Below are 27,589 nucleotides of genomic sequence, written 5' to 3'. Positions count from 1 at the left end.
GAATGATTCTCTACCTGCAATCAGGCATTAATTTTCTGGAGAGTAACTAAATACCTAAAATATAAGTGTGTGTAAATAGGCTCTTTAAATTTTGTTGTTCACTGGGCAGAGAAGCCCATCTTTCAGATCTACCCCAGCTTGCAGACTTTTTGTTTACTAGATTATATCCAGCAGTGTCACCCAAGTTCAGAGACAGCACAGTAATGCTATTGTGAGCTTACTGTTGTTTCCCTTGGAACTACCAAGTGGGCGCTGTGCAGTACTAAGGATATTACACAGCAACTGCTTAGGCTTGTTACAGCAATATATTTTGATACCTGTACCTTACTACTTAGTTGTTACATTTATATTAGCTCGGGCTGTAATCATGTCATATCTAATAAGTTAAGCATGAGCGGACCTAGTGAGTACTTGGATGGGAGAGCTCAAAGAAACACCAAAAGTCCTGGAAGGAGTTATGTTTGTGATTCAGTAAGGCAGTGGGCCCCAACCTTTCTGTGGCCACTAGCACATTCATGTTTTCAGAAGAGTGTGGCGGGTGCCAACAATTTTTCAAGGCTTATTTTGTATTTGTACATTAAATATGATTTTTTTGTATTATTTAATATTCTTCCCACTCTGGGTTGAAATAATATGTACGTTGTCTCTTATTTGAACCACTCATTTTGGAGCAAAATGTTAAAAAAATAATAAATTGCAAAGCACAAGAAAACAGCAGTATCAGTGCAGGAAGAATACTCACATACAGGGCCGGCTCCAGGCACCAGTGGAGCAAGCAGGTGCCTGTGTTAGCACATGCTACGGGGCAGCATTCGGTCCATTCTGCAGAGGCAGAGTGTTTTTTTGTTTGTTTGGTTGTTTTTTTTGCTGCAGTTCTGCGCAGTACAGTGAGAAGCCTGAGAGAAGCTGTGCAGCCTGCACCCCTGGAGTACTCTGTCCCCAGGGGGGCCCTGGCATCTCTCCCCTGCTGGGCACTAGGCGGGCCCCATGCCTGCCGGGGACAGAGAACACCGGCGCCTGCATCCCTGGAGTTCTCTGTGCCCGGCAGGCGCGGGGCCGCGGCTTCTCTCCGGCTAAGCCATGGCCCCGCACCTGCCAGGTACACAGAGCACCGGCGTTCACAGCCCTGGAGTTCTCTGTCCCTGGCAGGCATGGAGCCGCGGCTTCTCTCCGGCTTCAGAAGCCGGAGAGAAGCTGCAGCTCCGCACCTGCCGGGGACAGAGAGCACCGGTGCGCCCACAGCCCTGGAGTTCTCTGTCCCCGGCAACCACAGGGCTCCGGCTTTTTTCCCCTGCTGAGCACTAGGTGGACGTACATAAATGCCCTGGCGGGCGCCATGGTGCCCGCGGGCACTGCGTTGGGGACCCCTGCAGTAAGGGAACCTCTTCCTTTTGTGTCAGCTCCCAACCAGTGCTGTAGCAGAGTGATAGGGGGACTCTGTTTTCTGAGTGATCTATAAAACTGAAGTGAATTATCTGTGAGGATTAGACGTTCCCATGGCAGTTTTCATAGAAATAGGGGTATCAATCCCATTACCTCCTTGAATTTACATACTACCTTTCTAAAAAAGAAAAAATGACCTGTGTGACTTCAAATGTGGAAGTTACTTTTGTGGCCCCTGCTGCGCTGTGGTGTTGGTACAGCATGGCTGTCATGTTCTGCTCTACACGTGGCTGCATTTCAGTGATGGGTGAGTGATGCAGTCTGTTAGAGGTTTGGGATCCTTCTAGGTTAAAGGCTCTGAATAAATACAGTTGTCATTATTACTATAGCATGTTCATGGCACTGTAAACAAGGTAAACTTCAGAGGGCAAGGGTTGTTTTAAAATTATATTCTTGTTAATAGAAATTGGTCCAGCAGTCCTTTGGAATTTCCTATGATCTTAAGGATACACCTTTCCCATCCTAAAAATACTTGTGTAAAGAGGATCCATAAGTGTTAAAGCCATACCATCTAAACATACAAAGCTCAGTCTCTTAGAAGTACTGATTTCCTCTCCTCTGTTTCTATGGAAGTAAGATGTACGCAGTCTTATCCTCAGTATACAATATGTTAAGCAGCTGAATCTTTTTTTCCTTCTTAGTTCTGATTTTTTTTATTAGCAGGATCACATTAGGGGGTTTCGTATCACAGTGCCTTTAAACCCTGCTCAGATCACAGCTGCAGTGCAGATCTGAGCACAGGAAAAAAAAATCCCTTTCCAGACCCAGTAACAAAAAAGACTTTGCCTAGGAATGGCATGATGCCAGATTTGAGGTTTTCAGAACAAATTCCTCAGTTTCACCATTCTAAGCTGAAAACTTCAAAATGTGCTTTGCCAGGATCTACCTAATGGCTTTGTGCTAAAAGTTAATATAGGAGGTGTTTAAATGTATCTCTTTTAAAAATTAAAGATTTCAAGTGTATGACCAGTAGGTAATTTGATACAATTTCCTGCTGTTGCAAACACCTGTTCATTTGAACTAGTGCTTGCAGCAACAGGAATCTTTTCGTAAAATACCCTAGTGAAGACATAGCTGAACTGGGCTTGATTAATAGGTTCTCCTCAAGAGAGCCTCAAGACTGATGTGCACTGCCCGAGGTACAGAAGGCTTTTATTGAGCTTCACCATTCTAGAGGATGCCTGGCCTTGAGCAATGCTCTTAGTCCCTCAGCTCCCAAGAACCAAATTTAACCCCCCCCCAAAGCTGGAAAAATTGCAATTGAAATACATCATAGTTGAGTCTAAAAAGAAACCAGAGCAACCAAGGTGGGTATAAAGAATCCTGTTAGAAGGCTTTGTTTTATTGTTAAATAAAATCTGGTGAGGAGGTTTTGACTAATCAAATAAGCAAAAGTAAGTCAAAAGCATCATTAGCAGAGCAAAAAGAAATACTGAATGTTGAACTAAAGCTAACATTTTATCTCACAATATAGGGTTTTTCAGATGCACTCATAGATGAGAGAAACTAAAGCAGGAAGAAAACCTACCTTCTAAAATAAATGCAATGGGAAATTGAAGACGGCGGATAAGTAAATGGTAGATTTGTTAAACAGTTACTTTGTTTTTTATCTTTTGAGATCAAATTACATGGTTCAGTTTTGAGAGTTGTTAGCCATATGTAGTAATGTGTGATTACGCAAATGCTAAACGGAAGACCTGAACATTTTTTTCTTCAGGCAAGTAAAATTGGTCCAGAAAATATTCATCACTTCCAAAGAGTTTCAGTCATAACATTTGCAGTTCACAGATAACGTGTCAGATTTGTGAGTGACAGACATAACTCCATTATTAAAAACAAGTCATGATAAGTTATAGACTAGTCAGTTGTTGAAGGAAAATTTGGGAACGATCTTGAGAAGGGAGTTATTGAGCACACCTTTAAAAAATTAATTTGATCAGTGCCAATGTAGATTCATGATTAAGAAGTCTTGCTTAGCTAGTTCTTATTTATATTCCTGGAAGAATATTCCTGTTGCCATGTCACGCAGAAGAATTGGGGTGAATATAATATTGTTAGATTTCCATGTAACATTTGACTAAAGTTCTACATTGACGTTTGTTTCTTGTGCTAAAGTCTACAAATCTGTTACAATGGGTACTTCAGTCTCCTTGCAGGTTGGGACAGAACCAGACCTGTCAGTCACTGGTAGCTGGGGAATGCCCTGCCTCTTTAACTTATCTCCAGATTTTTCTTTACCTACAGAGGCCTGCGGCTCCCCTCTGTACTGCAGAGTTTTGCTGAGGAAAATTCTAAACTTTAGTTCAAATTTTTCTACTAAAAATTCAGTTACACACACACACACACACTCTCTCTCTCTCTCTCTCTCTCTCTCTCTCTCTCTCTCTCTCTCTCTCTCTCTCTCGAATATCTCACTGGGAAGCTTGGCCAGCTCGATGGCCAGAGAGCAGTTTCCCTCACAGCCTAGTCTGGGAAGGGCCGCCGTGACTTTTCGAGGCAGGAAATGAGCCATGCAGGGTTGGAAAGACCTAGCTGTGGGGCAAGCAGCTCCCTCTCCTCTATTTCCATAAGGGAGTGAACCCGGAATAGCAGCATGTCTATATCCCGCACCAGCAGCCACACCTCTGACTGTGGAACTCAGCCTCCTTTCTCTGCTTCCCCTTCCGCTTGAATCATGGGTGGAGGGCACTGGACATAGCACAAGTGCTGCCAACAAGGGTCCTTCAGGCACAGCCCCCTCCCCCTATTGCCGCTTCAATAACAGGCATCCCCCAACCCCAGGGGATCCCAATTTGTATCCCAGGCTCAGACCTACAGGGGAAACACGTGCCTATCTGAATCCTGTGGAACAGATAGGGGTAGAGCTTCTGGGGAACCCATCCTTGAGCCCTACCCCGGCACCTTGCTGGAAGACGCAGAAGGGGCCCATGGAGGGGAGTAGAGATGAGTGGACACAGCCTCAAAGAGGACAAGGATATTGCTAGTCACTTGAAATATTTTCATTTATTTCTGAGCACAATTTTACTCGCTTCTCTGAAGCAGGATGATGGAGACAAACTCTCAAGGGGAAATAAATGAATAATAAAATGAACATTGTTTCTCCTCACATACACAGAGTACAGCATGGCAGGTTAATGCTGGAAAGACCAGGCCTTAGATATGTGCTCATTCCTCTATAATTACATTTCCCTTCGTGCCCCCCCCCCCCCATACCACCTCCTAGGGAATTTGTCGTCCTTACCGGAGGAAATCTAGCAGCCCATAAGAGTTAGGTCATGTCTACACATACAGCGCTGCAGCGGCGCAGCTGTACTGTTGCAGCGCATCTGGTGAAGATGCTCTTTGCCAATGGGAGAGAGCTCTCCCATTGGCATAATAAAACCACTTCCTTGAACAGTAGAAGTTACGTCAGCGGGGAAAGCTTTCTCACCGACATAGTGCTGTGCACAGGAGCGCTTATGTCGGTGTAACTTCTGTCGCTCAGGGGGTGGTTTATTCACACCACTAAGCGATATAAGTTATGCTGACATAGTCTGTAATGTAGATATAGCCTTAGATAACTAAATAGTAACGTATGTTTTAAAACAAGCAAAAAGAAACCAAGACACACAGGGTTGACTCTTTCACACAAAAGTATACTGAATATTGTGAAACTACACTTAGACTCATAGACTTTAAGGTCAGAAGAGATCATTATGATCATCACTTAGAAGGTCTGCAGCTGCTCCAGACTCTCTATAGCTATATATCTCTCCTCATTCTTCCTGGGCAGGTGTGATAGTGCTTTCCTGCCGCACCTAAAAGATGGGGAAAGTATTGGGTTATAGTCCACAGCTGCTGCTGTGGGTCGCAAAGCCCTAACTATTGGGCTGTCACTTTTGCTCCCAGTTTCTGTTGCAGGTCGCCATTCCTCACCTCTTCCTCCTCCTTCAGCAGATGGCTGTGGAGTGAAAAGAGGGACAGTAGTCCAGAGGTGAAAGAACTGGAAGGCAGTAAAGGACTTCTTGGCATGCCATTTATTTCCTTGTACCCCAGTTTCCCACCTTGGCCCCCATTATATAAGGTTTCTCAGTGTGTACCCATCAAAATGTAACCTGGTATCACTACAGAAAATTAATGTGGCTATTTTTCCTAGTGGTCAAGAACTCAGTGTTTCTAACTAGGGGAGATTTTACCTGTAAGAGTGGCCTGTTCACTGTGCAAGTCCTTCACAGGTAGCCAAGTCCAGGCAGACAATCTCAGCACCCTCTTTTGGATATAAAATGTCTCCAGGGGCATCAGGCCAAAACAAATAAACAAACAAATATGAACTATCATCTGAAACCCTGGATGCCCCCGCATGCTTTCACAAGGAGTGCTAATGCAGGTGGACAATAATGTGAATATGGTTCTTCTCAGCCTAAAAATCAGATGGTCTCAGGGCTTCTCCCTGGAAGGAAAGAGAGAAAGAGGGATTCGGATCCATTTATCCCACGGCTATCTTGGCAATACAATGGGAAACTTTATGAAAAGCTGAGGCTGTTCAGAGTGGTAAGAAAAGTTGATTTACAATCCTGACTCCTGCCAGGAACTATAGGAAGGAATACAGGTGATATGGCAAGTTGAAGGAGTCAGAATTGCAACATGAGAACATGCCTCTCTGCAAGTGGTAGCTAGAACAAGCGCAGGGTCATTCGCTGTTCTCTAGTGCCTCAGGGCTCTCTAAAGGTCTCCCAACCAGCCCTGTCTGTGGTAGACCCCTGATTGGTGCCAGGCTCTTTCAATTTGGGAGCAAAAGTGCTTTCATCAATTAAGGTCACTGGACGTTGTCCAAATTGGGAGCAGTGCAAGAATTTCAGGAAAAGCTTTGTCCCATTCCCAGTCTCAGCAGCCCATAGGCCGTGACACAAATGAAATAATCCACTATATACTTTGACTGGAGCATTACAGCCTGCTCTCCATCCTAGTTCTAATCTCTGAGAATTGGGAACAAGCAGAGCAGGGCCTTGTCTGTAACATCCAAATAAATTCCTAAAAGAGGCTCGTCTTCAAAACAATCCCATTTCACCATCCTCAGACAATTTTTATGTTTTGTGGAGAGCTTCAGTGGTCCAGAGGTCATATGAAACCTTGTCACTAATTCTGGGTATCTCCTCCTCATCTCACTCTATTTTAGTCATGGGCAGAAAACTAGCTCCAGTTGTATATTCTACACTCCCACAACTAGTGAATGCAGAGAATCAGGTATTTTGTAGGGATCCTTCTGGTTCAGTTCAGGGAATAGGAACCAGAAAGAGAGAGCCCAGCATCCACTAGCTGGAACACAGTGGTTTATTGATCTCTGAGAACACTGCCCTCCATCGATAACAGACCAGATGACTTCTTGGTGGCAACAGTCAACATGTCTGATTGTGTTCTTCCCAGTTATTATTAAAACTATCAGTTCTACCCCAGAGAGAAATTCTTCTGTCCTGGGTGGAGCAAAATTTCCTATCTGTTCTGCTCCTTACAGCCTTGCCTGGAATGAACCTCTTCAGATGTCATTATACTTTCTATCCATTAGAGCAGGCTTTCCATTGGCGGCTTTCTCTCATTGTACTTTTAATTCAGACAGGTGGGCCTCATAACGGTCATAGAATTAATTCCCTAGGTAAATGTCAAGAAATATTCTTCCTTTGGTTAAGCATGTAAGTCAAGTCCTTAAGAGCATGGAAAATCTTAGGTCAGAATAGACATGTCTCCTGTTTTGAGATCTGCTAGATGGTCATATGACCATCAGCACATACTTTCACCGAGTTCTGCATATTAGTCATCCTATCTTAGCCAGTGCCATTTCCTTTCTTTTGGCAGAAGTCTTCTCCACACCTCAGTGCCCAGGATATGATACAGATTTATTTAAAAAATATATATATATATATATATATAAAATCACGTTTTAGGTGTCCACTTTTAAAGGATGACCCCGCTTTCCTGTCCACTTTTAAAGGATGACCCCGCTTTCCACCCAGAAGGCACACTGCTATGAAAATCCCATTGTAATGGATCTATGGTCCTTAGTATGAAGAAGATTAGGACAGTTTATCTGTGCTTACTTTAAAATTTCCTTTCTTCGAGTAAGAAGTCCCACAGACCCGACCCACACCAGAGACAAACGATCACTCATAATAGAGATGGAAATGGACATTCAAGGATTTGGATTTGTTGTCATTAGATGAAAATTACCATGCTCTGGAGTAGAAGAAATTGTTATGCTTTTTCCTCAAGTATATTTAACACAATCTGTAATATAAGAAAGTAGATTTGAATTATCTTGGCTGTGAAAGCTCTCTCATCTGGATGTGGGGCATTTGCCTGCTGCCAGGGACTGACAGATCTGGTTTTGTCCCCAATCTGCAAGGAGGTTGAAGTACCCATTGTAACAGATCTGTGGACCTTATTACTCGAAGAAAGGAAATTTTCAGATAAGCAAGGACACATTTTCCTTTTACTGGCTACTGTAAAGATCTGTGGGATAGGGTTTAAAATAAGCATGTTGAGTAAATTACAGCAAGAGTCTGTAAATAAGGCTGTAAGAACAAGTAAGTCAACCTTTATTCACCCACGAAAGCTCATGCTGCAAAACGTCTGTTAGTCTATAAGGTGCCACAGGATTCTTTGCTGCAACCTTTATTACATTTCACTGCAAACTTGAACTGAACCTTCTTTGATGCAGGACAAAAAGTTTGGATAATTTTTATACACTCCCCCCCCATTTTGTTTCATTTTTATGATGTCCCTGCGCTTCTAGGTTCAGACAGATAGCAGGAGTTTCAGAATACCATGAGAGGAGCAGTTCTTTCCGCATTTCCAGCCCAAAAATAAGCATGAAGTATTGGAAATCACTGAAAAGCCAGTTTCCTCAAGAGCTGTAAAACCAAGAGGCTTTGGATAAACCTTAGAATGTCTAGGTGCTTATCAGCACTTCCATATGCTTTATGGATCTCCCCACCAGTGTGCTATAAATAGTCACTTTTTAAATTAAGAAGGTAGTACTTGTGGGTTCTGTAGTTTGTTGGCTGCTTTTCCTGTATAGCTAAATGACTGTCCTTGTTGTTAGCTGTGGGGATAAAGGAGCACAGTTTTGTATTGGATCCTATTGTTTTATTTAACTCTTCAGACATGCAGTTCGTTACCTCAGAAATTAAGAGGAAGGTTAGTTTGTATTGCTGACTCTTGGCCCCTGTGAATTTGGATCTTCGTTGATTGTCTCCTTCAACCAAGTCTTTTTGTTTTATGTAGGGAATATCTTTGTGTATGAATCTTCAAAAATAATTAAAAACTGCTGTTAGTATTATGCATTAGCACATTCAGATTTCATGGGAATTGTTCTGCAGTCCTAGAAATTGAACTGAGAGCAACATGCAAGAGAATTTGGTCTTTATATTGCATTTCCTATTACTTTACCCCTTCCCTCTGCAGCTCTACTTTTTATTTTTAGCATTACAAGGTGACATTTATGGCCAGGAAATGCCAAACCTTTCTGGTATATACCCATCACAAATTCAAGTGTGTCAACAAAGGAGGGTGGGAATATTTTTCCATCCATAGTGTTCCCCTTAACATCCCAAATTACCAAGAGTTGTAGTAAATTCTCCATCATTCGGAGTCTTTATATCAAGATTGGATGTCTTTCTTAGAAGTGATGGTGTGCTAGATGGAAGAATCATTGGGTAAAACCTGCAGCCTGCATCACGAAGTGAGGTAGGGAGTACTTGATCCTAATGGTATCTTCTGGCCATATAATCTACTATTCTTAGCAATATGATGGCCATCAGCAACAACAATGCAAAGCTAATAAAAGTTATAATGCTGCTCCTCTATGCATTCAGAAAGATAAATGCCACTAGGACCTTTGAAATCTTGTAGAGACAAGATCTGTAAATGTCCTACAGAAACCTCTACTCGATTATAAATAAGACAGTCACTGTAATCAGTTATGTTTACGCTCTCAAGCTCCATGTATTGCCTAAACTAGCACAGTCTTGCTGTTGTCACATTCATCCTCCAGTCCCTTAACTCCACTTGGAGGAGTTCACCTACATGTATTGCTTTTATCTTTACGGAGACCGAAAAGGACTTTTCTTTTTACGTTTGCTTTTTGTTTCTCTGTGTTTTTGACCTTAGAAATATCAGAAATGTAAAGTCAAGTTTTCTAGTGTTTTTGTAGGAGGATTTCCTGAGACTAGAGGGTTTCTTGGGGACGTTTGTGAGCTCAGTCGCTTTAACTTAAGGCGTTGTTGGCAGTCTGTCTCTTTATTTCTCCAAAATATTTAATCAGTCAATGAAGGTAAATACATGTTAACAAAAATAAACAAAGTGGCTTAAATAGCATTGCTTCCCTTCTCAACTGCTCAGCTTTTACATTCTCTTAACCTCTTTGGGTGTCATAATTTCATTAAATCTCTAGTCACTGTAGATTGTACCAGGACCTACATTTTTCATGTAAAACGCAAACCATGAAGCAAAACTTGTCAAGCCTTTTTGCTGCATTATCAAGAAGCAAACAAAGTTGGGGTTTTTTGTTTGTTTTTTTTAAATTCCTCTGCAAATCACCGTTAACTGAGATTGTAAACTCTCCTCCAAGCTGATGGGTAGGCCCCAATACAGCAACGAAAATTGTGCATGCATCCATCCATGCAGAGCCTCGTTGACTTTCATGGGGTTCCATGCAAGCACAAGGGGGTGCGTCTGAGATTCTCATTGTGGGTTGGGATCCTCACATTAATCTGTAAAGTACTATGCATGAACATAAGAATGGCTATACAGGGTAAGACCCATGGTCCATCTAGCCCAGTATCCTATCTTCAGACAGTGGCCAATGCCAGATGCTTCAAAGAGAGTGAACAGAATAGGGCAGTTATCCATCTCCTGTCATCCAGTCCCAGCATCTGGCAGTAGAGGCTTAGGGACACCCAGAGCATTGGATTGTGCATCCCTGACCATCTTGGCTAATAGCCGTTGATGGACCTATCGTCCATGAACTTATCTAATTCTTTTTTGAATCCTGTTATAGTTTTGGCCTTCACAACATCCCCAGGCAATGAATTCCACAGGCTGACTGCATTGGGTGAAGAAATACTTCCTCTTCTTTGTATTAAACTTGCTGCCTGTTCATTTCATTGAGTGACCCCTGGTTCTTGTGTTATGTGAAGGGGAAAATAACACTTTTTCTCCACACCAGTCATGATTTTATAGACCTCTATCATATATCCCCTTAGTCATCTCTTTTCCAAGCTGAATAATCCCAGTCTTTTTAATGTCTTCTCATATGGAAGCTGTTCCATAGCCTTATTTGTTTTGCCCTTTTCTGTACCTTTTTCCATTTCTAATAAATCTTTTTTGAGATGGGGTGACCAGAGCTGCATGCAGCATTCAAGGTGTGGATGTACCATGGATTTATATAGTGGTATTATGATATTTTCTACCCTATTATCTATCCCTTTCCTAGTGGTTCCTAGTTTTTTTGTTTGTTTGTTTTTGACTGCTGCTGCACACTGTGGATAGTTCCCTGAAAACATCTGCTCAAACTATAACTAGTACCACAAATAACTTAGAGGGGTGAGTGTGGGGAAGAAGCACTTACGCCAAAACAAAACCACTTCGCCTTTATTTTCTTGTATCTCTTTGGCTATTCATTCCAGAGGTTAAGCTTGAATAAGAGCATTTTGTTCCCTCAATCATCTCTTTTTCGCTCCAGCTTCTCCTGCTGTCACCGAGTCCCCGGGCGATGCTCTGGAGCTGCTCCCCACAAAGCCAGTCAGGACTTTGGGAGCCTCCTCTCCCTTGGAGCAGACTGTCTGCAGGGCAAGAAGCTCACACGGCTTCACCTCCCTGGGTCTGACCTTGGAGCATTCAGCATCCTCTGCCCCTCCGTGCGCTTCCCCCAGCGAGTCTGCCCAGGTGGGGTCCTGGGGAAGCCAGAGGATCCTGCCCTCCCACTTCGCAATCAGACATGACTCTCAGCCAGCCAGTAACACAGAGGTTTATTAGATGACAAGAACACAGTCTAAAACAGAGCTTGTAGGTACAGAGAACAGGACCCCTCAGTCAGATTCAATTTGGGGCCCAGAGAGCCAGACAACCCCATCTGCACTCACTTCCCGTCCCCAGCCAGCTCCAAACTGAAATCCGCTCCAGCCCCTCCTTCTCTGCTGAGTTCCTTTCCTGGGCCAGGAGGTCACCTGACCTCTTTACGCTCCCACACCTTCAGCATCCCCTTGCAGGGGGGAAGGGCCTGGGCCAGGAGACAGTGTGTCGGCCAGAAACTGAGGCACTCACAGTATTCAGAGGAAACATTAAGAACAGTCCCACTTCGTCACACCTGCTCCTACTACAGTGACCTCATAATCTGGTGGTTATGCTACCATCTACTCCTCTTGTGGAAAAAAATAGAGATGACATAAATTCAGCATAGTGACTAATGAAAATAATGGCTGTTGTCAACTCTCATATGATTTTATCACAAGTCTTGTGATATTTGATGTGTTTCATAAAGCCCTAGCTCCTGGAGTCAAGTGACATAAGAATCTCAGCTTTTTTAAAGTAAACATATGGACCTCCTGGTTGTGGAGAAAAGCTTATAAACATGACCTCTAAAGGTCTGAAAAAACAGAAGGTAAATCAAATTAACTTAAACTGTATTATGAGATTTAAAAAATGATTTTTAAGTAGTCTCATGATTTGAGGGGTCCTGCCTTGTGAATTTAGGCTGCTTGGGGTTGGAACTACTGGAAGATCTATGAGCACATCTACACTTCAGTTGGGAGCTATGATTCCCAGTTCACGTGGATGTACCTGTACTAGCTTTGCTCAGGCTAGCACGGTTACATCGGTGCAAACTGGGAATCACACCTTCCAGCTCAAATATAGGCATATAGTCAGAAAAGGGGTTAAAGGTCAGTTAGCTCATATAGTAGGTTTAATCTACCCAATCATAGTGGTAATTATGGAGTCTCTGATTCCTCCAAATTATGAACATATTCTCAGTGGAAAGCAGTGGCCATTTTACTTAAGCCTGTGTTTTCCGGTGAATTTGCATTTAAAACAGACAAAGCTTTAGTGAAGTCCTTTTTTGTTATACTTAAGATTATTTACGGGTGCAAGGGTAAGAAAAGAAACAATATTTTCATTCATAAAACCCTTAAGTGCTCATAAAACTGCTTTGCACTAGAATGACAGAGCAGAATGAAATTGTTAGACTTTTTAATGGGATAATAATCCATGGTTGTGGTTATATACATTTTTTAAAGATTCTCCTCCTTTTCCCCTCCTTCTTTCCATCTCTCCTGGTATAAGGTTATAATCATGATGGTTTTATTTGTACACCAAATCAGTCAGTGTTTTGCAGACCTCTTGCAGTATAACACAATACAGTTTTGGTTTGTATACTCTCTTTCCCACAAGCAGGATCATCAGAATGCTTTAGAGAACTAAAAATACAATTAGAATTAAATAATGGCATGGGGGGGAAGAGGTGGAGGAGGAAACTCTGATGTAACAGCAGTAGAGAAGAGTTATGCTTTCTGGTGAAATTTTAAATAAGATAGTGAATTTAATAGGTAAAGAGCTACAGGAAGGTTGCCAAGGAGAAGAAGGCTCTTGCACCCAGAATGGCAGAGATTTGGTGAAGAAACAGAGGAGTCCAGTGCTAGTTGGTTGGACGAGTGTTGAGAGAGGCATGGTTTGTCTGAAAATTTGCTCCAGACTAACAAAGAGTTTTTTAAATCAAAGGCAATTTTGAATGGTGTCTTGAAATGAACAGGAGAAAATGTCTTTGCATGTTGTGTGTTTGAGAAGGCAGCAGTATTAATCTGTACGTTCTGGAGAACTGCGACTTTGCAATTTCTTTTTCCATACTGTGACGGGTTGGATCACAGAAACCCCCCTGGGATCTGCCAACCAATGTGCCAAGACTACCTCTGCTCCTGTTTCCCCTGCCAGCTCAGGACTTCAGCATCCTGTCTTGCTGAGCCAGACACTCCTGTCTGCTCCAACAAAGACCCAGGGTCTGAATTACTTGTCCCAAAACTGCAGGTTTACCTGAAAGCAGCTAACAGAAGTGTGCTTGTCTTTAACACCCAAATGCCCAACTCCCAATGGGGTCTAAACCCAAATAAATCCGTTTTACCCTGTATAAAGCTTATGCGGGGTAAACTCATAAATTGTTCGCCCTCTATAACACTGATAGAGAGAGATGCACAATTGTTTGCTCCCCCAGGTATTAATACATACTCTGGGTTAATTAAGTAAAAAATAATTTTATTAAATACAGAAAGTAGGATTTAAGTGGTTCTAAGTAGTAACTGACAGAACAAAGTAAGTCACCAAGCAAAATAAAATAAAATGCGCAAATCTATGTCTAATCAAACTGAATATAGATAATCTCACCCTCAGAGATGCTTCAGTAAGTTTTTTCCTCAGACTGGACACCTTCCAGGCCTGGGCACAATTCTTTCCCCTGGTACAGCTCTTGTTCCAGCTCAGGTGGTCGCTAGGGGATTCTTCATGATGGCTTCTCCCTCCTCTTTGTTCTGTTCCACCCCTTTATATATCTTTTGCATAAGGCAGGAATCCTTTGTCCCTCTCTGCGTTTCCACCCCCTCCTTCTCAATGGAAAAGCACCAGGTTAAAGATGGATTCCAGTTCAGGTGACATGATCACATGTCACTGAAAGACTTCATTGCCCACTTGCCAGCACACACGTATACAGGAAGACTTAGAGGTAAAACACACCCATCTGCAGACAATTGTCCTGGTTAATGGGAGTCATCAAGATTCATGATCATGTCCCTCGATCTGCTGGCAGTGTTCCTACTTATACAGCCCAAAATGCCATTAGCCTTCTTGGCAACAAGGGCACACAGTTGACTCATATCCAGGCCGGGGACCCACCCCTCACCCCCCTGGAATCTACCTCCCCCAGATGTCTCAGCAGGGTCTTGTTGGGAGAGCAGGGAGCATTCTCATAAGCATGAGGCTAAATCTTACTTCAAATCCACTTTAAAGAAGTTGGATCCAGCCCTGCCTAAATTGAGCACTAGCTCAGCCCAAGAGAACTTAATACGTCCTAAGTTAAAGAGGCATGATAAGAAAGCCCCCAAGTCTAGGGCTCCATTGGCACTGGGTCAGGATGTGGTAGTATCAGTGCCTCTGGTACCTCCCAAGCACAAACCCCGGGATCCTCCACCCCAACGAAGACAGATCACCAAGAGTATCACCAGTGATTCAGTCTTTGCCTTCAATGGCTGTGGCATAGACGGTCCTTACTGCGGTTTTCTCTTATATGGCATCTTATTGCCGAGGGAGCCACAATGTGTAGCCTTTATTTAATGCCCTTCATGTTTTTTGTTTTTGTTTTTTTAAAAAGGCAAACCCTTGAATTAAAGTGTTTTCACAGCAGGAAACTGACTTCTGGCAATGTGATTTTATATGGAACTAATGTGTGCTGAGGACTACTCATTAACATTAATAGAAGTGGCATGTACATCTGAAGGGGTCAGTAATATAGTCTTCAGTGTTATGTGTACTGTATTGTAGCTGAGTGTCACCACTGGAGAGTTAATGGTTTTCTAGCAGTTGTCTAGCTGCAGCTGACAAACCAGCTTTAAGCCCCTTTAAGACAAGACAGCTCATTTGTTTCTGTATGGAGAGCTGTGCACACCCCATCCTGTGCACCTGCCTCTCTTCTTCCCGCTTTCACGGACCCTGGGAATGTCCAGCTGCATCCTGCACCTAGTGTTTTTTGAGAGGTTGCCCCCTGGTGTCTAGAGCTAGTTAAAACGTGATAGCACATATTGGTTGTAAGTCACGTGAATCCCTTTTGAGAACTTCTTGCAGATGATCAAACCATGACTGCAATGTCAGCTGGGATGATTTTTCCCCCTGCACCCTCAACCCAGTCAGGTCTGAGGCAAAAGAGACTTGTGATTTAATATGCAAAACAAATGGCCAGAACATGGGGTGCAAAAACCAGGGGGAAGGGTGTTTTATCCCTGTGGTGCAGAACTAATCTCTTAAACACAGCGAAGTAATTCTAGTTACTTCTATAGCAAATGTCAGCAAGATGGGCCTGTATATTCAATCTGAAGAGTTGAGTTCTAATTTAGTTAACGTCTTATCATGGGTTTCTCTTAATAGTGAATCAGTTGGATTTATTTGGCCCTATCTATTCTGAAGAGGCCCAGATGAGGTATGGGGTTGTTATTGTGGGGGATAAATTTGCAAACGAACACTTGAATTCATGCTGCCAGCCGATAACAAAGGACTGATTTTCATAAGCATTAATTTTAAGTAAGAGAGTGTGTGTGTGTGTGTGTGTGTGTGTGTGTGTGTGTGTGTGTGAGAGAGAGAGAGAGAGAGAGAGAGAGAGAATAAGTAAAGGAATTGGCATGCTAGATGGACTGGAAATGGAGCTGGAGCCTTTCACTTGTAGGTCACCTTTTCAAATCCAGCCTATATCAGTAGTGACTGAAAGTTATTGATGGCTCTTCAGTATCCAGTGGACAAGTATTCACATAAAAAAAACCTGCAACCATAAATTAGCAATAGCTGTTTGCTCCTCCCTAGTCTCAGGAGGGAAGCTAAAGATTGAATGGAGGCTGATACACACATTCCCCATAAGTATGTTAGAGGCTTGGGGTATGTTGGTGAGGGCATCGTGTGGGCCTGCAATTTGACTTGTCACTGTCGCTCTTTGGAGAAATAGGGACTTCAAACTTCAGGGCCTAGCAGTCTGGCTCTTTTAACCAGCACCAAATTACACAGCAACATAAATAATAAGAATGGAATGTGTTAACACGTGTATTTATGCTCTAAGATGCTGAAGCCCAAAGACCTTTGAGCACCTAAGGGTATGTTCACACTACCCGACGGATTGACGGGTAGCTATCGATTTATCGTGTTTCCTCTAGATGCGATAAATCAATCCCCAAATGCTCTGCCATCGACTCCGGAACTCCACCAGGGCGAGAGGCAGAAGTGGAGTCGACGGGGGAGCCGCGGCCATCGATCCCAGGCCGTGAGGACGGGAGGTAAGTCGATCTAAGATACGTCAACTTCAGCCACACTAGTCTCATAGCTGAAGTTGCGTATCTTCGATCGATTTCACCCTCCCCCCCCCCCCCCCCCAGTGTAGACCAGGACTAAGCAATGATTACTCATCTGCCATAGCAGGATAAAATGAGGTGTATATTATTGGGTCTGTATGTGGAAGAAAGACCTTTTGAATTGCAAAATGTTGTATTGGGGCTTAAGGGGTGGGTGGGGGGTTGTTTTTGTTTGTTGTGGGGTGGGGATGGGAAGGCAGCAGTTAATAAATACAGTTTGTGCTGCATAGCACAGCTGTATTTTTCTAATTTTAATGCAGTCTCTCACCCCTCTTTTCAGTTGACATGGATGATGAAGATGGCCGGTGCTTGTTAGATGTAATTTGGTAAGTAGTACCGCCTCATGAAACAGACCCCATGCTAATTTATCATCTTCTGGACTATTCTAGGGTATTGGGTGGGGTGGGGGGAGGGTGCTAAAGACTTGAGATTCCATGTTTGGCGTTAAGAGCATTTCCATGGAATTCAGGTTTGCACACATTCTCAGTCAATGGCCTCTATGCTTTTTTCCATGCAGTTCTCTCTGCATGGTTCAACTTCCCTGAAGTTCTCTTAAAGGCCCTACACTGCCTACTTTCAAGGCCCCTCTTAATGCCCACTTCTGCAATGCTTTCCATAGTGAAACTTGCTACTCCCCTTCCCTAATCTCTGTCTGCCTTAGACTGTGAACTCTTTGGGGCAGGGACTATCCCTTCTTTGCTGTGCTGAAAGAGACTACCCACATTGTAGACGCTCCTGCAAACAAACAAATAATAATAATTAATAATTGTATGTGAAAATTTGATAGCAACCTTTAAAACTGCAGTAAGTTTTTGGCTGAACCAGCTCTGATTTTCTTGTTTGAAACTTTTGTGGTTTCTTGTTTTGTTGCACTTGTTTTTTGTTTGTTTGTTTAGGTTTAATTAAGAACATTTTGCACAGCTGATTTTTATAGAGAAATAAACATTAACAGTAGATTAACTCTGCACATTCTGTTTTTCATTTGTTCCGTTTAATGCATGTGTGGATAAAACTATCTAATTTCTGTAGTGTTATGCCAGTAACTATAGCAGCTAGGCACTGCACACGCTTAAAAATGTACAGCGATAGTCCGTCTCACAGCACTGTTGCAAAGTGCTTGTTGAGAGAAGTGCCTGGTGAAAGCTGTCATCAGCTCTAGCTAGCTCAGGGGTAGGCAACCTATGGCATGCATGCCAAAGGTGGCACGCGAGCTGATTTTCAGTGGCATTCACACTGCCCGGGTCCTGGCCACTGGTCCGTGGGGCTCTGCATTTTAATTTAATTTTAAATGAAGCTTCCTAAATATTTAAAAAACCTTATTTACTTTACACACAATAGTTTAGGTCTATATTATAGACTTATAGAAAGAGAACTTCTAAAAACGTTAAAATGTATTACTGGCACAGGAAACCTTACATTAGAGTGAATAAATGAAGACTCGGCACAGCACTGCTGAAAGGTTGCCGACCCCTGAGCTAGCTAGTAGCCTGAGGTTAACTCAGAGCAGTTAATGTTTTGACAAACTACTTGTTAACCACAATGTAGGCTAATTTTCCAGAAGGGATTATTGCGATTATAAAACTGTTGTCAATGACTTGGTAAGTAGGGCCCTGCAGAAATAACAGGGGAGGGGAAATAAGAGCATGTTAGTGACAGAGGAGGCTAAAAAGAAAAATCACCGTTTACAATCAGTAAATGTATGTAATCAGTATCTTTATGTAGTATAAAAATAGAGCATAAAGCTGTGTACGTTATTGGTCATTTAGTCTTAGATGGTTGAAATCTTGTATCAAATTTAAATTTGTAAAAATGTTCTAGGGTACAGGACCTAATTGTTTTTATTCAAAATGCATCCACATTAATTCTGTCCATGGGGGTGATAGAGCAGCCAAATGGCTCTCAGATCCATATTGGCACATTTCATGCACCAAAATGCAATATTTTTCATGATAGAACCTCATGGCTTTTATGTGCTCCTGACAGGACAGTGTATAGAAGGAGTTACTGGCCTCTGCCGAAGCAATATTAACTAACTGTTGGCCACACCAGTGCTGCTGAGGAATGACTGTCAAAAAAATAACAGCGATCCCCTAGCAGTAAACTGATATTTCTACCAGTCAGAATGCAAGTGGATGCCCAGTTATGTGAATATATTCATTAGGGACGTGTATTTCTTTTCAGATTAAAATTTGGGTCGTACATTCTCTCTTTAAACAATTTCATATGTTGTTTTGCAGTGATCCTCAGGCTTTGAATGATTTTTTACATGGATCTGAAAAGGTGAGTAGTGGTTTTTACTTGTTTTGTTAATCAAAATATTAAAATTTAAACATTTTTGACAGTGAAGTTTAGATTAAAGGGGAAAAAAAACCTAACTTGAATTTCTCTTTTTTTTTTTAAAGGGGGAAGGGATTGAGTAGCCCAGGGGGGTGGTAATAGGTTCTGGAATTTTTCGTCTCTAAGGACCCAATCCTGCAAGCTGCTCCAAGCAGAGCCACACTGAAATCATTAGAGCTGTACATGCACTGTCCTCTGCACAGAGCAGTTTACAAGAATGGGGGCCCAACCTCGTCACCTATGTTGCTAGCGATCACAGAGCCCTATCTTCTAGTTTATTGTTTGCTGACCTGAGCAAAATAAGTTTTTCTGTCTCCTACTAGGTAAGTTTCAGAGTAGCAGCCGTGTTAGTCTGTATCTGCGAAAAGAACAGGAGCACTTGTGGCACCTTAGCGACTAACACATTTATTGGAGCATAAGCTTTCGTGGGCTGTAGCTCACTTCATCGGAATGAAGTGGGCTGTAGCCCACGAAAGCTTATGCTCCAATAAATGTGTTAGTCTCTAAGGTGCCACAAGTGCTCCTGTTCTTTTAGTAGGGAAGTGTCTACCTGACAATATCTGCCGCTACGGTTGGTACTTGTTTGCCCCTTCAGCAGAGAAGCCAAGTATTGAATAAGCCCCAGAGAGAGAACTACCTTCCCACCTCTGGATTTGGGGCTCTCCACATCAAATCTGAGGCATGTTGGCAGAGGGGCAGTGCGTGTGAAGGAAGCTTGCTCAGCTGCTACCAATGGTGGACCAGCTCTGTGGCTAGAGAGACCATTCATCTGTCTTCAGTGACTGCCACTCAGCACCATCCACAGTGTCAGCACTAAATTCAGTTTAATTCTATTTAAATAAAGTAAATACAATATTTTTAATTGCAGATTGACAGTGATGATCTCCTGGACAACACAGGAGATGCAGCCAGTGCCTTCTTTGAGGGTACTGGGGTATGTATTTATAATGATTTTTTTTTTAATTGTTACTTGGTAAATTCATTTTAGAAACCTGTCTTTTGTTGTTTCACAAGTTTGTTTTTAATAAATCTGTTTTCCAGTGTGAGTAGATTACACAGGATGCATGGATTATTCCCCAAAATCTTAAAGAAAAGTTGGGGCAGGGAAGAACAAATGGGTTTAGTGTGTGCCCCATATGTGTGGGGGAGGGGAAAATGGGTTTATAAGCACACACCTCTCTCTGTGTGTGTTTGTTTTTCTATAAACTTGGGAAAACTTTGAGGACAGAGAATACAGAGGAGCTAAAAAAGAAAGTATGATAAGACCACTATCCTTTAAAGATTGTGGGGAAAATGGGGCTGAATGTTACAAAGGAATTGTAAGGAACATGTAGCACCTTCTTAGTTCTTTCTTCTAATGTAGGATTGGAGTTGGGAGTGCTCAGTTTTGTTGACAGACAGACAGGGTAAAGTTGACCCTGGAAAGCCTCACTTGATTATTTTGCACAAATCTGATTGGAAACATGGCCAGTATTTTTTATTTTCCACCAAGTATGCTGTTTGTACTTGCAATAGAATAGAGAGCGTAGTGAGTTTTTTTTATCCTTTCCTGACTACATTGAGCTTTTTTTATTTATGAAAAGCCATTTATTAAAGCTTCTGATGCTCTATGGTACTTGTTGGAAAGCAAAGAAGCTTTTCCAAGAGTTTGGATTTAAATGTTAGATTCTGATTTCAGGTAGATCCAAAAACAAATGGGACCAAGATTGCCTCACACAAAACATTGACATGATAAAGCCAGTAGTACCCACTGTGTGCTAGGCACTTTCCAAACACACGAGGACAGTCCCTGCTCTGAGGAGCTCACCCTGTAAGGCAGGGGTTCTCAAACTGCGGGTCAGGACCCCTCAGGGGGTCGCGAGGTTATTACATGGGGGGGTCGCGAGCTGCCAGCCTCCACCCCAAACCCCGCTTTGCCTCCAGTATTTATAATGGTGTTAAATTAAAAACACTTGTTTATATATTTATAAAGGGGGTTGCAATCGGAGGCGTGCTATGTGAAAGGGGTCACCAGTACAAAAGTTTTAGAACCACTGCTCTAAGGTCAGCCAGTGTATGGAGGTATATGTCTGAGCTCGTTTGAATGTCAGTGGCAAGAAACTATTTTTCTAGTTTTGGAATATGGAAATCTCAGTTCTAGGTCCAACAACAATTTTATTCTACTTTTTAGTTGATTGATTAATACAAAGGCGTTATATTTTCCAAACTCTGTTGCTATCACCTCACTTTCTTATGTTTATGCTCTAGAGAAGTCTAGTGCAGTGGTTCCCAAACTTGTTCCGCTGCTTGTGCAGGGAAAGCCCCTGGTGGGCTGGGCTGGTTTGTTTACCTGCCGCGTCTGCAGGTTCGGCCGATCGTGGCTCTCAGTGGCCGCGGTTCGCTGCTCCAGGCCAAGGGGAGCTGCTGGAAGCAGCGTGGCCAGTACGTCCCTCGGCCCGCGCTGCTTCCAGCAGCTCCCCTTGGCCTGGAGCAGCGAACCACGGCCACTGGAGCTGCGATCGGCCGAACCTGCGGACGCGGCAGGTAAACAAAGCAGCCTGGCCGCCAGGGGCTTTCCCTGCACAAGCAGTGGAACAAGTTTAGGAACCACTGGTCTAATGGCTAAAGTAAAGGAATTGCGAGTTTGCTCGCTTGGGTTCTGTTACCAGCTCTTCCACTGACTCAGTGTGACTTTATGCAAGGCACTTAATCCCTGTGCCTCGGGTTCCCTTTAATAACATCATGCATTTATTTAGCACTTTATGGGGATGGCAAGATGGTTTACAAATGTACTTAGCAAATTGATACACAAACTTGACATTGGGATCACTTTGCCCAACACTGAGATGCAGTCAACTCTAGGGTGGATCACAAAAGCATTTTAACAGCTCCCAGTAAGGGTGCACAACCATTTAGCACAGAAAGATTAAAAATCCTGTTTCATGGGTTTGAATTAAATGCTTTTTCTCTCTCTCTTCCCCCACTCCTCCCATCTTAAACCTTTTAGCTGCATGTACAAGAATCCTCTGGCAACCATCTGAACACTGAACAGAATCAGAACACAACAAGCGTTGACCTAGACTTTTTAGAAGATGACATCCTGGGGTCACCATCTGGTGGCGGGGCAAATCTTCAGAACTCAGACCAGCCCTGTGACATTCTCCAGCAGAGCCTGCAAGAGGCTAACATTACAGAACAGACTCTGGAGGCAGAGGCAGAACTGGACCTGGGTTCTTTCCAGCTCCCTACACTTCAGCCAGTGGTTCAGACTGCCTCTGATGGCACGCCGCAGATTTTCTCCAGTGGGGCTGACCTAATCGGGTTGCAGCAGCCTGCAGTCCTGACACATCAAGCACTGGTGCAGCAGTCAGTGGGAGCAGACGTTGTTAATAAGGCCATCAGTGTTCAGCCTTTTCTTCAGCAGGTTGGCTTGGGGAATGTTACCATACAGCCAATTTCCAACCTTCAGGGCTTGCCTAATGGAAGCCCAAGTGGGACATTGGGAATTGGGCCGATTCAAGTAGTTGGGCAACAGGTGATGGCTATTAACCAGTCAGCTCAGCAGATCATTGCAAAACAAGTTCAGCCCTCCCAAGTGGCCACCATGCCTGTTGGCAGTTACATCACCCAGACACCTGAGCAACAGCAGGTCACCCTCGCTTCCACAGGGGTGTCTCCACAGAACGCTGGCCTTGTCATCCAGAAAAACCTGCCATCAGTGGCCACTACCACACTGAATGGAAACTCCATGTTTGGGAACGTATCTGCCACCCAAGGCTCCCAACCTCTCACAGTCACGTCGAACTTAAGCAGCCCATTGGTGCAGGCCCAAAACGTGATTATCCACAGAACACCCACACCAATTCAGCCCAAACCTGCAGGGGTCCTTCAACAAAAGCTGTACCAGATCACCCCCAAGCCATTTGGTCCCAATAATACCACCCTGACCATCCAGAACGAGGCTGCCCTGCAACAGCAGAAAGCCCAACAGAACCTGACGTTTATGGCAGGCAAACCGGGACAGAATGTGGTGCTGTCTGGATTCCCGCAAGGGCTGCCTGCCAACATGTTCAAACAGCCTCCACCGCAGCAGCAAGCCCTCAGCAAGCCCATGAGCGTCCACTTGCTAAACCAAGGCAGCAGTATTGTCATCCCCGCGCAGCATGTTCCTCAAGCCATGTTACAGGGTCAGAACCAGTTCCTTCTTCCTGGGCAGTTAGCAGGTGCCTCTGCTGTTCAGATACCCCAGCAGCTCTCAGCCTTGCAGGCTAACATGGGAGGACAGATCCTAACAACTTCGCACCCTAGTGGCCAAGCCCACATCATAACTAGCCAAGGGCCTGGTGGACAGCTGATAACCAATCAGGCCTTGCCTGCCCAAATCCTCACCAATCAGAACATAGCTAGCCAGCTGAATCTGGGGCAGGTGCTTACATCGCAGAATGCGCATGGCACTGCTCACATTCTTTCTGCACCTATTCAGCTGCAGCCTGGTCAGGTGGGTCAGCCAACTTTGTTCCAGATGCCTGTCTCTCTAGCTGGCAGCTTGACCACTCAGAGTCAGCCCTCTGTTGCAGCCTCATTGGCCAGTGGTGCCATCAGTCAGACTGGGCAGACCGTTATCCAAGGTGTAACTCTGCCTAATCAAGTTGCTATGTTAAATTCCACTGAGAACCTCAACCAAGCTGTGAGCATTCAGGCATCTGCCACCACCAGCAGTCAGAGTCCAGGCCTCATTCAGCCACAGCCTGCTTCTGGCACCAGCCTGCTGCCAAGCAGTGACCAGTCCTCTATACTGACCGTCCAGAGTGCTTCCCAGCCTCCAGCTCCACCTCATCTTCAGTTGAATGTGCAGCAGCAGCCTCCTCAGCAGCCAGCACAGCTACCTGTGACTTCACAGCCCAGCCCTAACTTGGCATCCAGTCCAGAGAAGATCATCTTGGGCCAGACAGCTGCTGGAACTGTCATAAACCAAGATTCCATGCAGATGTTTCTGCAACAGGCAAGTGAAATATTGTAATGACCACATTAGTGGTATTGCTAGTTGGCTCACTTATTTTATCTATTGTGAGGAAGGCAAAGGAGAGTTATAGGATTCAGGCTGCATAATCTAATCTTTCCTCATAGACTGGACACACTACAAATGCTGTAATATAGCACTAATTATTTTTTTTAATGAAGTTTCAAAGTTGGTGGGTTATCCCATCATAAGACCTACTCACTTAGAATGTGTGCTTTAATTTAAAACTGCTAGAAGAACTGGGTGGTCTCAGAGGTTTGGTAATGAGTATGTAGCCTTTTACCTACTTTGAATCTAGCCTAGGTTTTTAGTATCTGGCAGCTATTGTCATCTGCTGGCCATTCGATCACTTCTGTGGAATGAGTAGGTGGGTTAGTGGTACTTGCATCCAGATCACAAAAGCTACCATCATGGCTGGTAGTCACAGAAGAGAAGCTGATAAATAAACATGCCACGTTGACTGAGTTCCCATGGCTCCCCGAGACTGTACCTCCAGTTCTCTGCTGAGGCGCATTAGTGAGGGGAGACTTGCACAGCCACTGCCTGTGTTCTTCTGTTTGTGGATAAGAGTTCAGTGTCCAGGCTTGCCAGTTCAGCATCTTCCACTCTCACAAGTGATGATGCAGTCACTATGTACACTGCTAAGGAGTGCAGACAGAAAGCAGGTATGGCTCACCTCATCTGTTCATATCATATCAGATTAGATAAGGCTTTTCACTTCTTTTGGGTATCAGTTTAACCATTGTATTTTTATTCTTTAATTTAAAAAAAGATGAAGGCTTGATCCAAGGCCTGGTGAAGTCACTGAATTGCATTAGAGAGACCATAGGAGTTTACAGTCTTTAATTCCTCTTAAATATTACCTAAGAGTAGTGTTATCAATTTACCATAACATTCTCACACATGCCTTTCTCCAAAAGACAGTGGGCCAGATTTACCTCTGACATGAATGGACACAATACTACTGACATCATTTGAGCTGTGCCTCCCCATACTAGGGTTAAATTTGTCCCAATGTCACTAAGATCCTCTGGCAACTTACGAGATACAAAACTAGAGTCATCTGTGAATTTTCTTTGTTTTTTATATTCCTCTAAATATACTTTTTTTAAAAAAAATTATAATATAAATGTTTGTAAACATTTAATTAATTAAATTAATTGATTCACCAATATGATACAGTAACTGCATAATCCACTTAAAGTGGTCACTGTCACTAAGTTGGGCCCCAGATGTAGTAGTAGTTTAAAAAAAAAAGGGGGAGGGGGTGTTACATAACCTATTATGAATAGAAAGGTTTTTATCTTTTTTAATTCAATTAAAGTTGTTTAAATTAAAAGACAAACTGTCTCCTGCAGTTGGAACACAGCAACATCTTAAAAGCAATAATGATACTAATCGTACATACCTACCTCATAGAGGTGGGGATTCATTAGTTAATATTTGTAAAGCAAGTAGAAGTGCAGAGAGTTAGCAGTCAGAATCGGTTTCACTTTGGGGTTTACAGAACATGACTAATAATATTTAAATTACCTCTTATATAATGCTCCACATTTTCAAAGCACTGTAGAAACATGTAATTAATTAGCTGTAACAACACTCCTATGAGGTAGTTGAGAAAGTAATATTAGTCCCATTTTACAGATGGTGAATGTGAGATAAAGAGGTTAAATGACTTTCCCAAGGCTGCAGAGCCTAGTTTAGAACTCTGCCTCGGGGAGTAGAAACTGATAGTGAAACTAATCAGTCTCATTTCATTGTCCAAGTGCAAAAAGTAAACAAACAGCATCAGTGATGGTGAACAGTAAAGGGAAGCTTGAAGTTATTTAATTTTTATTTTTTTTTTGGATGTTGCTAGTAACACAGGGAGCATTTTAAACGTAAGGCTTTGATCTTGACAGTGACCCTTTAACACTAAAATGTACTTCCATTTTCACTGTTTATTACTATATACAAGAAAAGAAATGTACAAATGTTAATGTAACTTGAGGAGGGACGTGTCACTGAGATCCTAAAAAAATTCACAAAAGCTGTGATCTTCAGAGACAAAAACGAACCCTAGCCTACTCTCTTCTTGCTGGGTACTGAGGGGGGAAAAGAAACCCTCACTTATCTAAACCATAAATGATTTCTTGTGAATCCTGCATGTTCGGCACTGTCTCAGCACAAGGGTAGGGAATGACATTAAGAATGGGAATTTCAGACATGGCTCCCAACGTCTTGGCTTGGAGGTTTTTTGTTTTTATTTGCAGTTTGATATCACATCAAATTCTGTTACTGTGTAAAGCTACCGTCCAGTAGGAATGTTCCCTGCATTTCACATTAGGTCTCGCAGTAGGGCACAAGCTGTTGCTTTGATAGTTTACTCCTGAGGGCATTCTGCCCCAAAAAAGATTTTAAAATTCTGCAAAATTCTGCAAATTTTATTTGTCTAATAAATGTGGAGGCTCCAGCCTGGCACTGGGGAGCACAGGCCACTGGCTGCACCGAGGTGGGAGATCACTGTGCAGCTTTCTGTCTCTCCTCCCCCACCCTCCCAGGATCCAAGTGTGGAGGGACTTAATGTGGGGGGATCCAGGTGTGGGTTGAGAGGGTTCTGGGTGCGGGTGGCATCTGGATGCACAGGGGCTTGTGGGGGTGGGTTCTGGGTGCATCGGTAATGGGAGTTTGCAGGGGGGTCCAGATGAAGGTGTTTGGAGCTCAGCGGGGGAGGGCGTTGCAGTGATAGAGCTTGGCAGGGGGGCCTGGGTGGGGGGGGCTCAGTGGGAGGTCCAGATGCTGGGGGAGTGGGGTTCAGTGGGGTGGGGCTCCAGGTGCAGTTGGTGTGGGCTCGGTGGGGTGGGGATCTGGGTGCAAGGGGCTCATCGGGGTGGTCCAGGTGCAAGGGGAGTGGGGCTCATTGTGGGTGAGGTTCTGAGTGCGGGGAGGAGGGCTGAGACTCAGCAGGAAGGTCTGGGTAATGAGGGGGTCTGGATGCATGGAGGTTGGGCAGATGGGGGTGCAGCTCCCTGTACAGGAATCCCTCCCCCTGCAGCTGAGGAGCGTTGGGGCAGGGGGAGTTTGCAGAGCTTCCTGTAGCCGGGGAAAAATCTGGGAGTGGGTCTGACCCAGCCCCGGATGCTGTGCAGGGGAAGAGGAAGTCCCGTCCTCCCCAGCCAGCACTAGCAGCCACCAGTCGGGTCTTCTCCAGTCCTGCCTTCTGCCCAGTGATTTACCTCTCTGCCGACTGCCCTGGGCACTGCTCTTATGGCTTTCCTGTGCTTCCCTGTCAGAAAGTCATTTTAATGCGGGGAAGCAAAGAAATCTGTGGGGGACAAATTCTGTGCATGCACAGTGGTGCAGAATTCCCCCAGGAGTAACATGGCTATGGTCAGATTCTGCAGGTTCCTGGAAGAGACTGCTGTAAAATGACTCTTACCATCTTCAGAGGAGGTAGTCTCATTTCTAACAGTAATTTGGATCTGCCTAGTGCCTGTGAAGAGTCCTGAAAAGTATTGGACCAGTATCTGGGGGTGGGCATGGTGAAGAGCAAGAGCAGAAACTATTTGCTTTTGACAACTGGTTGAGGTATTGTTAATAGAGTACCATTAGTAGCAAAGGCCTGAATGAATATGGGGGTTGGATGGTGAACATCAACAGAAAAAAAGGAGGAGAAAGAACCAGAAATCTGGTCAATGCTAAATTTGTT

The 27,589-nt window shown here is 43.7% G+C and overlaps 1 protein-coding gene across 7 annotated transcripts in view; it reads left to right on the top strand.

The window, feature by feature from the left end:
* BICRA (BRD4 interacting chromatin remodeling complex associated protein) overlaps positions 1–27,589 on the top strand; it is a 128,748-nt gene that overhangs the window by 76,618 nt on the left and 24,541 nt on the right. For 6 of the 7 annotated variants that reach the window (XM_044989068.1, XM_044989069.1, XM_044989072.1 and 3 more), the window contains 5 exons: positions 2,918–3,020; positions 16,846–16,891; positions 18,803–18,845; positions 19,771–19,836; positions 21,889–23,883. In XM_044989068.1, the coding sequence (XP_044845003.1) occupies positions 16,851–16,891; positions 18,803–18,845; positions 19,771–19,836; positions 21,889–23,883 (2,145 nt within the window). In that variant the 5' untranslated portion in view covers positions 2,918–3,020; positions 16,846–16,850. The remainder of the gene's footprint in view (positions 1–2,917; positions 3,021–16,845; positions 16,892–18,802; positions 18,846–19,770; positions 19,837–21,888; positions 23,884–27,589) is intronic. The other variant, XM_044989070.1, reaches the window with a different exon arrangement.

Source organism: Mauremys mutica, chromosome 15, assembly GCF_020497125.1.
Source record: "Mauremys mutica isolate MM-2020 ecotype Southern chromosome 15, ASM2049712v1, whole genome shotgun sequence".
NCBI lineage: Eukaryota > Metazoa > Chordata > Testudines > Geoemydidae > Mauremys > Mauremys mutica.
This window is presented reverse-complemented; position numbering and strand designations above follow the sequence as displayed.